We start from the raw sequence: 11,854 nt of genomic DNA, 5'->3' as shown, positions 1-11,854 counted from the left end.
TAGGAATGAATGAAACATTTGTATTTGTTGTAAAGACCGAAATTGATTGTAAAAGGATACTGTAGGGGTGAAAAAAATTGTTTATTATATCCTATTATTGTATCTCTTTTTTTTTCTGATTATACCATGTATGTGTAATTTATATATGTCCGATTACGGATTGATTAGTATGCTGTGTGAGATAGCAACCTAATGTATTTAGGCAGCATAGATAAATAATGTATTTCTCTCTCTCTCTCTCTCTATCATTAAAAAATAATAAAACTAAAATAATTACTCATACCTTTTCCTGACCAAGATTGGTGAGAAATCCCTGTCCGGTCGAGGGGCCCCGATCGGTGGAAACATGTCTTCCATACACTCCATATCCTAGAAAAATTAAACCATAGTTATTAATTTAAAATTATATGCATTATCTGAACAAAATATTACTTACTGAAAATGATTTTGTTATTTTACTTCTACAAAAAATATCGTTATATTCGGAATAGTGTAGGTTAGAAGGAAGGAAGAAACATTGACTATTAAGTTTTTACAAAAATTTCATGACCATTAGATCCGGTCCACTATGAGATCTCAAGTTCATTTTAACATTTCAACATATTAGTTTTATGATAACATATTTGATTTCATTTCGGGTTTCTGAATCCGGGATGTATATAGCAAAAACTATCGTATATAGGCTAACAATGTACAAGAGTTAATTAAGAGTTTACTAAAAGTCATTTTTAAAATATAACAATGGTAAGTCCCCCCTGATATTAAAGTACCATCTAATATTGTAAATCTTTAAGTTTGATATACAAGTTAACACAAACAGGTACGAAGTTGCGAAATCGACCAGGTAAAATCTTTTTTGTTGAAATTCGTTCTTAATCTTTTTTTAGGACGCTAAAAATGAATCTGATTTAAAGAAAATTGTTTTCTTACCATGTAGGAAGTGATTTTTCAGATTTCGAATACATTTAAACTCAATTAATAAAATTTATTATATTTTTTTGTTATTCTACATTAAAGAAAATCGATTAGTATATTATTACCTCACAATGCCATAAATCGAAAACTACATTAAAATTATTTAGATCGACAAATCTTGCTGCAAAGTGGAACAAAATATTTTTTTATGTAGGTATAAAGTTTATATTGGTTTCTACACCTCAAAAAATTCCTGGTCTGATTGAAATCTGATATGGTATGGTCCAAAAGTATAATTAATCGACAAGGCATGACCTAGATCTATTAGTAGAAACAATACATTATTTTTAACGATTGTCCTATAATTTACTCCTATCTCCTAATCGTTCGTATTTCATTGATGTAGGACTAGATATGGATTTAATAGTATCTTTTTTTATAGCTCAAATGATACATATTGTGTTGCGATATAAAAAAACGGTACCATTAAAAATGTGTCCTAAAATATTCCAGAATAAATTGCTAACAAGTGCTGTAGAAAGCGTTTAAAAAAGGGCAGCTGTAAAATACCATGACTATTATTGTTTGATGATATGATGATAGATGCAGGGAACGAAGAGAAGCGTTTTTAGTTAGCGATTCTAAGGGTATACAACCCCTCGGTGACTGTATACCATAACAAAAAGAGGAGCATATGCCCGGATCTCGAGAGTGATCGTATTAATACCCAATCCGAGTGGGTCTCAATAATGCACAAATAACTTCCATTTCTATTCCCATACCGTGTTCCAATAGTCGTCTTCTACTTCTGGTTCCGGTACAAACTCCTTCTGTTTCGATTATGTTTTTCTTTGTTAGAATCTTTTGGAATACACAAAAATTGTACATCGATAAATAAATTAATTACTACATATCATTTACTGAACGGTTTAATATAAAAGAAAAAGAAGCATGTAAATTAAATTTTCATAATAATAATATTATTTATTTTAAGAAAAGTCCCTTAAGGATAATAATATAGATATAAAAAAATTACTTTAGAGTAAAGTACAGAAATTAGAAAGAAAAATTAAAATAATAATATAATTAAACATCATAAAATATCAAGTGGAGACGGCCGGGTGGTGCGGGTAGCAAGAAGAAACAAAAAAATATTTATTCACGCCGACGTTTCGACGAGCATTTCAGGTCTTAAGGTGACTTATTAATGAAATAACTTATAATAAATTAGAATAAGAAAGAAAAAATCCAAAACTGTTTCTATAATATAAGTACTACGTTTAAATGAATATTTTAGGCATCCAATAATGTTTTGTATTAAGTAATAACAATAATAATAAATAAATAAAAAAGAAACTAATAAAAAACAAAACACAGCCGTTCTTACTCCATCAGAACTCAGTAGACCTCTTAAAATCGGAAATATGGTAGGCCATGTGGAATGAAAGCTCTCCGAATAAATTAAAAGATTAATAAAACCTTGGTCGACCTCCTACCGTAGCTGCCTTAGGGAGGAGGTTGCTCTAACCCGCTTAAGAAAAGGCCATACTGTCCTCACGCACTCTCACCTGTCAGTGAACCTTCAACATGCTTATATTTCCATTCCATCCTCACGATTAAATCCACACCTTGAATAATGGTCTCACTATTAACCAAACGTAAGCATAAAAGGTCTGATTCCAAATTTATTTGAAGCTTCCACCGATGAGGAAGCTAAAGTCACATTGGTATTTAAATTTTTAAAAGCACATCGCCTCCTTTCTAAATTATAGCCTCTCTTTGGTCTTAATTTTAATTTTTTATTTTATTATTATCTCATAATTCTTATTTATTTTTATTTTTTAAGTATGCGTGATTAAATAACTGTGTGCGTATTTTTATAATTATGATAGTCCATAGGCGTTGATGACAAAATAAAACCTTTTAGTCAAATGACCAAACGATTTTACCCCTTTAAGCAAGACTAAACAAACAAAATGAAAAACAAAAAAATTAAAATGAACTGTCAGATAATAAACAATATATTTAAATTTATATTTATATACATATTTACAAGTGTTTAGTAAAAATTAAAATAATGAAATAAAAAAAGAAAAGAAAAGAAAAGAATAATAACCTAACAAAACAAAATCATAAAGTTTCTTCTAATTATAATTAAAAAAAAGTAATGGTATATGTGAAAGGATCAAACAATATTTCATTTACATATTTACAAATTTTAAATGAATATTATAATCATCCAATAATGTCAGTATTATTATAATAAAAAAATTGGTGATATGATGATATAATCTGTGTAAGCATATTTTTTAAATTATTATTTTTAATTAAATATAAAATATTTTGTGTAATCTTATTTTATTAACATCTGCATCAGACAAAATATAAATCATAATTTTTAATTTACAAATTATATATTTTTCAAAATAGAATTTTTTAAATTAATATTGATGATTGTAAACGGGATAAATCTTTTAATTTCAAACAAAAATTCCACAGTATGAAAGTTGCAATTTCTTAGTGTAAATTCTATTGCTTGACACAAAGACCTTTTTTATTAAGGCTAGTAATATTCCACTGGAAAGTCTTTGATGTACTCTCAACATTAAAAAAAAGTTTTTCTTAACTACTTACGAATAAATGGTGAGCTAATATCATCTTTAAAAAAAGTAGATTAAAACTGAAGTCAAAGCTTTATGTTATAAGTTTAATCTACTTATGAATGTATGTTTTATTTTATTAACTTTGTTTTTACTTACAATAAGAATTGAGATTTGATTTTAGTTATTGGACTTATAACACTGAATTTCCTTTATAGAATTGTTTTTAGAGAATAGTTAGTTCACCAAACTAGATTTTGGTTTGGCTTTGCTCAACATAGGAAGACTACAGGAAAAAGTAATACCCTGATCTTTCTAATTTGATAGTAAACCACGTCTCAGTTACAGTATTATACAATGAATTTAGATCCCAATTTTTAACAACCTAAAATGATTAAACTCCGTGGAGGAAGATAAAGAAGCCACTAATCGCCCAGGGATTGGTTAGCAAAGACCATTTGGACCCTTTGACCTATTAGCATATATAAATATAGGAGCAGTTAGGAGAGGAGCAATGGACAGTGATTTGAATTGGAAAGCTATCAACGGGACACTATGGTGTTAGGGCTGGTGTCGTGGCATCTGTTCGCTATGGGTGCGCCCTGCCGTGAAATTGTCATCTAGAATCAATTACTGCTTCTTCAATTCCTACACTACATCAGCCTAGGACAGTAATACAAGATTCTGGAATTTCATTAGAGTTCCAAATTCAAGTGTTAGTTATTCGGTGGTCAAGATCTCAGCAATTACATTTTATATAAATAAATTACGCCAAACGCAGATCCTCCTGAATCTGTTACCAAGAGACTTTGAGGTTCGTTTTGATTGGAAATATATAAATTGTAATAATGATAAAGAATAAAAATGTCCTATGCCGGTAAAATCAAACATCTTTACTCCATTGAATTCCATAAAAATCACCACCTAGATATTTTCATTTACGTTTCGGCCGATGTTCGACATAGCTTTGATTACCTTTTTTTTTAGATTCGTTTACAAACTATACCGATATTCGAGGAAATAATATAAATATAGATCAGACTTTTAATTTGGGCTGCCGAAGTCTCTAGCTTCTATTAAACTGGTAGAAGGTTTAATTTTTTAGTCAGACCCTATTTGGATTATGTAGTGAGCTGGAAGAGTGCGTCCTACGTTTTAGAAATTTTGCGAGGTATGTCAAAAAATAAAAAAAAAAACATTACATTAGAATTTTCAGAGATATTAACTTGGTTTCAGTGTAGGTGTTATCTTACTAGTTGCCTGAAAATTCCTATCGAGAAGGAAGTTGAATGTTTTAATTCATGAAAGGGATTGGTCTTCAGACAGAAGGCTAGTTTTAGGTTAGGTTCGCAACGAAATAAAAGTCAACCCGTCCAATTCGAATTTGTACCATTACCGTTTCTGATATGAGAATGCTGTTTGTTTGAATGAACATCACAAACATCGGCCATAAACGGCCTCTGAACAAAAAACTTTGATGCTCTACGAATAAGTTGCAATATCGGCTACGTGGATGATAAAGCTCATTTGTTTAATTTCGTGAAAAATATTGGTCTCTAGAGAAGAAGCTAGTTCTCGGTTAGGTTCGCAACGAAAGAAAAGTTAACCCAGCGAATCTGTAAGAATTAAATTTGATAATTGAGTTATTTTCAGTATGAATAAGCAAATAATCAAATGAAATGGGAAAGGGAAACCAATCTCAGCGAAATCAGTGAGATATACATGAAGATAGTTATGGGAAATGTGCCCGATAAAGAATTTTTTTTTCGTACCCTCCGTACGAATTTTAATTGGCATTTAATACGTACATATAGGAGATATGATATATGTATAGCTGGGTATGAAGAAGAACTTGTTGATTATTGCTTAAAATGGAGCAGAAATTTGTAACTATCGGTTAGAGCATCCATCATTAACATAGGTAAGATTGTGTGCCAGATGGTTTATTTTATTTTTTTATTTAATTGATTAATTTTAATTGTCTTAACACCAGTTATTTAAATATTTTACTATTACTTATCTTCCTAATTTAATTTAATTTTTATTATTATTATTAAATTTATGATCTTCTACTGGAAGAGTTTCTTGAACTAATATGAAATTGGCGAATGACACAATCTTCCTTATTTAAATATAACAATTTATTTCAAATACAAGGACGTTACGGGGTTATCCCAGCTTCAGGTTCCATCTTCATGTTTCTGATTAACTATTTTATATATAATGTATAATTAACTCCTTAATTTGTCATTACATGCTAATATTGAAACATATTATTGTCAATTATTAAATAAAAAAGTTTTATTATATCAACTATTATACATTTTTCAAGGAGAATAATTACCTTCCTCATACGTCGTTGTATGTGAAATAAATTGTTATATTTAAATAAGGAACATTGTGTCATTCACCAATTTCATATTATTATTTACTTTTTTACATTATTCATTTATTTTTCCTTCTTCCTATGTTTATTTTTCTCTTTTTCCTTTATTTTTTTTTTAATATTAATTTATTTTTCCTTTATTCCTTTCATTTTTTATTTTTTATCTTTTCTGTGAGTAAAAGGTGTTATTACATATGTACGGCTCAATAATATATTATCTCAAATTTATTATGTTTTTGTCATCAAAATTAAAAAAACTTCAAACAATGTCTGTGTGATTTGTACACTTCTTAGCCAACCTTAACATAGTAGTCTATATGACGAAATCAAAATTTAAATTAATTTTACTCAAGTCTAATTTTGATAGACAAACACTTTTATCCGGAAAATAGCTAGAACGAAATTCATTTTGCAATGAACAATAAACATTTTTTTTTCCATTTATTTTGGGGTTTGAAATCTTAATGTTCACCAAGATACGCCAGGAAACACGGGTTATTCCAAAGGTTACCAACCTTTCTTGCCAGGGTGGGGAATTCGACATTAATTCTGAGGTTCCGCTACGAAATAAAATTTAACCCGCCTACTGGAACTAGTATGGCTTATGACGCGAGAAAGCTGATGCATTATATAAATTAATAAGCTCGGCCATCCACGGCCTCAGAATATCGATCTCTGATGCTCTGTGAATAAGTCACAAGAAACGATATTATGCAAAACATTTTATATTGCAAAACAAATGAATTTTAGAAAATGGACATTGTGCCTTTCGATTTGGAGCTTATTTCATGTGCACGTGATTTTGATAATTTGCGAAATATTGTACGCAAGCCATTAGCCCACGTTTGTAGCAATAGTAAATCTGCTAAATATTGAGTTTTAGGTTTTTAGCAGTCTAAATTAGTAGATACATTCTTCTAGAACATGAAGATGTTAGTTGAGGCATTTAATTATAACCTTCCTACAACTTAAGATCCGTTAAAAATTATTTGACTTTTCACAATAAACCTGTTGTAACTATGTATTTTAATTCATGGTTCAATCCATATTGTTGGTACAATGTCAAACTGGTTATCTGCAAGTTGTGCTATCTAGAGTTTTACATTTTTATGTGGTTTCCTATTATTTAATTAAATATTTAATAAATAATAGGGAGCTCATTATCCAAATATATAAATGAAACAAAAAAAAATATTACTAAAATGTAAATAAAATCTAGATGATTCGTAGGTGCTATAATTCACCATACAATTACAAAGTTTAACCTAAGCTTAAGTTAAAATTTCGTCTATTCTCGGATAAAAAATTATATGAATTAGATTATCTTGTTAAAATATTTAATTGACAAAATATCCGTTCAGTATTTTACGATAAAATATTTATTAGATAATATAAAGTATATTATCTTATCAAAGGATAACATGCTTAATGTTATTTAATAATTTTTATGTAAAATTTGGAAGAATTTAAACAGAAACTTAGATTAAGCATTCTTGTATTATCATATTGATCATTTTTGTTTTATCATATTGATCATTTTTGTATTATGCACCTACTTGAATCTAGATTCGTTTACTAGCTATCCCATTATTTCTACATTTTAAAATTTGAATAACATATATTTAAAAAAATAATTATATGATAGCGTTTTTCAGATGTTCAAAATTCACAATTTAGAAAACAAGATAAGATAATTTATTTCTACATAGATTCTCGGGTTAAATATCAAATAAAAATATATATAGGGTGTTTTTTTTAAGCCCAATAGAACTTGAAATTGTAAAAAATAACACAAAAAATTAAATTGTAATCAAAATTTTTTTTTTATTCGAAAGATCAATACGTGACATTAACATTTGAAAATGATTTCGGGCATATGGCCACCGCGGCTGTTCTTGACGAAGCGCATTCTGGACGTCCAATTTTGGGCCACTTTTTCGAGCACTGCTGGCCGTATGTCACGAATAACACGAACAATGCTGGCCTCCAAGGCGTCAATTGTTGCTGGTTTATCAGCATAAACCAGTGACTTCACGTAGCCCCACAGGAAATAATCGAGAGGTGTCAAATCGCACGACCATATGCGGCAATTTTGCTTATTAACAAACCCGTCAAGCCAAAAATGCGCCTCATCGCTGAACACAATTTTACAGAATGCGCTTCGTCAAGAACAGCCGCGGTGCCCATATGCCCGAAATCATTTTCAAATGTTAATATCACGTATTGATCTTTCGAATAAAAAAAAAATTTTGATTACAATTTAATTTTTGTGTTATTTTTTACAATTTCAAGTTCTATCGGCCTTAAAAAAAAACCCTATATAATTAGCTTTAAACTGAGGCATCGAATATCATCCTTGTACAATCCGTTTTACATCTATGATCATCTTTATGATCCAAGAAATAGTGAAATTCTGCAATTTCGAAAAATCAAAATTAAAAAAATATGTTTTTAGTTGCGATTACTAATAAACAAAAAAACAAACATGAAAATGTGATGAGGTGTTTATAATAAGGAAAGGATGTTCACAATTGCCTTTAAATGTGGCATATTTATATTATTGTTAATCTTTGATAGTAAATAAAAAACGTTTGTCTCAAGTTATGTAATATATATTTCAAAGTAAATACAGATGACTCTCAAGAATACGAACCCCCTAGGTTTTATTTAGTTAAGATTACTGCATTCAGATTACCGATCCAGGGGAATAAAGGTCACTTCATCAATAATAAATCAATTTAAATACAAAATCTATAAATGTATTTTTAAAAAACTAGTCATTGCTTAGGAATTTATTTTTTAGCAATTTTCTTGTGAAATAATATGGATTTTTCCTTTCCTGGTTGTTAGATAAAATGTTTACAACTGATTGAGTCGTTGAGGGAAAGTTTAATAATTTACTATTGTACTAGTATTAACAATACAATTTCGCACAGAAGATAAATTTAATGAAAAGATTAATTATATTCACCGATAAAGAAATTGAGAAAATATTTTCACTAATTACGATATTTTTCACAGTATTACAGATACATATCATATTTAATTGTTTATATTTGTACTTTTGACACTACTTTTACCTAAAGATCAAGAATCAAAACCTAATAATATTTCCACATATTATGTATTTATTTTTATGATAGTTTGTAAAATAAGATCATGTTATAATATGTTCAATTATGTTCTTCATTTTTTATTAATTGTACCTTATTGTTAATATCTAGTATAATTCACTATTTAAATATCGAATTTCTATCTGTTTTGAAAATAAGTATATGTAATATATATTTCCTGTATGTAAATAAGTGTTTCCGTAAGTTAATTAACAGAAAGAAAGTTTATGAATATCTACAATTCACCTTTTTTATATAATATTATCGTTTAACTTATTGGTTTATGTGAACCTTTTATGAATATTTAGCTTCATAAAGAAATAAACCAAATTTTGTACTACCACTCTCCCAAATTTCAGTTCAATGTTAAATAGTACTATAATTTTTTCTTAATAATATCCTTAATTATAAATAAAAAAAAAACTATAAAAAATAATAATTAGATTGTTTGGTTAAGCTTTTTTTCACATACTTGCCCACGTTATAAGCTTACGAATGTGCATGAAGCAACTTTTCAAAAAACGAAAAAGAACATCCTGTATGATTTTTATATCTTTGGACTTTTTTTATTTTCTGATACTCAGATTTGTTTTTATAAAACCCTATTATAATAGGATGCTTCTGGTAATTTAATAAAAATTATTCGAAAAACTTTCATAGCTAGTTTTTGATACCTTTATTGACCGGGTGGTTTATGGGGTTGCGACCCGGATTATCTTCCTTCAAAATACATTTATTTCATATTTTCTAATTTAAAACATTTCGTTGGTTAGAAGTTTATTTTTGTTTGGTGATTATATTTTGTTCTTCTATAAATTCGTATTTAAATACAAAAATTCATTTTTTTACGATTTATTAATTGGTTTTATGATTATTTAAATGTGTTTTCCTATTGAGAATCTTTTATTTTTTCTTTATGTATATGTTATAAACAAAAAAAAAACATGTGAAGAAATATATTTAAAAGTATATCCTATTTAAAAAAATATATTTTATAATAATTAATTAATATTATATGAAAATAAATAATTGTTATTACTCGACTTCGGCGGAGCCAAAGATGATTTAATTAAATTTCATTCCCAACTTGATTTTGGAATGGATTCTTAGAAGTATTGACAGTACAAGAGCCGGGAAGAAAAAAAGGCATTAATCTCACCCCATTTTTGGATTACTTTAATGAAAACTATGTATAATTACTACCTATAATTAGTATAGGTAGGGGAAATAAAAAATGGCGCCTGTTTCAAAACCTTAAAAAAACATTAATTTTTCATTTGGTGCTCTATACCCTTACAAACTAATTACTCTAGAAAATCTAAGAGAACATTATTTAAAGAAGAGTAAATTTGCTGAAATATTAGCCCTAAAAGACCTATTTACGTCCTATAGTTCTCGAGATATAGCTTTTTAAAAAGCAAAATTTCTTAAAAATCTACTGAAAGATTAGTAGTTAGTTAATTTATTTTGAGAAATCTATATCTCAGGGACTATGTGACGTACACATGTCTATTAGCACTCAAATTAAAGCTAGTTTAATGGACTATAAAGAGGTTTATGACCTTTACATTCATTGGAATAGTAGTTTTCATGATATTTGCTAAAATAAATTGATTTATAGTTGTTCGGACAATAAGTTTGATTTATGAAAAACTTCATTTCAGAAACCATTGAACGTACAGATGTCTGCCAGTGCTCAAATTAAAGCTAGTTAAATTTACTACAAAATAGTTAATTATGTTTATCTTTGTAGGAGTAGTAGTTTTTATGATATTTGACAAAATATACTCACAAAATGTTAATTTCTAGTTGTTTGTATAAAATGTTGGATTTTAAAAATATATCTCTAGACCCATAAGACGCACATATGTCTGCCAACACTCAAAATAAAGGAAATTTAACTTACTATAAAGTAGTTTATGACACCTATCTTCGTAGGGGTAGTAGTTTTTATGTTATTCACACATGAATATAAATTTGGCAAATGAAAATTTTTCTGTACAACTATAAATCAATATATTATAGCGAATTTCATGTAAACTATTACTTCTAAGAAGATAAACATCATAAACTATAGCTCATTAAACTAGCTTTGATTTGAGTGCTAATAGACACCTGTACGTCAAATGTTTTTTGAGATATACATTTTTCAAAATAAATTCACTAACTACTGATCTTTCAGTGCGTACCATACAACATTTTTGAAATGTTGCTTTTTAAAAAGCTATATCTCGAAAACTATTTAACGTAAATAACTCTATTAGGGCTCATATCTTAGAAAATTTGCTTCTTTAAATGACGTTCTCTTAGGTTTTCTTGTTTTGTTCCTACTTTTTAAGATATAGAGCTCCGAATGAAAAAGTAGTGTTTTTTATCGCTTTGAAGCAGCCGCCATTTTTTATTCCCTCTATCTATACTTGGCAGACTCATCAATTTTGACTAGTAATTATACCTAGTTTTAATTAAAGAAATCAAAAATTGGGGTGAGATAACTGCCTTTTTTCTCCTCTTGTACTATGAGTTTCGTTCGAGTATGGAAGGCATACGACTACTGTACTCCCCTCCTAAAAACTATCGTACAACTTCACTAACAACCCAGAAATATGTTTGAGAGATATATAGGAACATAATACACCATAAGGTGGATAGGATTTTTCGTAATCTGTTTTTTTAGATAAAATTATGTATATTTATAAATATAAGTCAAATTAATATTTAATACCGTCATTTAAACCTCTATTAAATTATTGATAGTTTGTATTTTGTTGTGTTGAATGGAATGAAATCTACCCTATAATTATAAACTTCTTATCAAGAACTATTATTTTTGTATTATGTGG

General features: G+C 28.3%; 1 protein-coding gene across 1 annotated transcript in view; it reads right to left on the bottom strand.

The window, feature by feature from the left end:
- LOC106680578 (helix-loop-helix protein 1) overlaps positions 1 to 11,854 on the bottom strand; it is an 18,893-nt gene that overhangs the window by 6,635 nt on the left and 404 nt on the right. The window contains exon 2 of the mRNA XM_014420373.2: positions 284 to 369. Coding sequence (XP_014275859.1) covers positions 284 to 366 — 83 coding nt within the window. The 5' untranslated portion in view covers positions 367 to 369. The remainder of the gene's footprint in view (positions 1 to 283; positions 370 to 11,854) is intronic.

Source organism: Halyomorpha halys, unplaced genomic scaffold (genome assembly GCF_000696795.3).
Source record: "Halyomorpha halys isolate HHAL.00 unplaced genomic scaffold, Hhal_1.1 Scaffold269.1, whole genome shotgun sequence".
Lineage (NCBI taxonomy): Eukaryota > Metazoa > Arthropoda > Insecta > Hemiptera > Pentatomidae > Halyomorpha > Halyomorpha halys.
The sequence above is the reverse complement of the archived record's forward strand: the minus strand, read 5'-3'. Positions and strand labels throughout refer to the sequence as shown.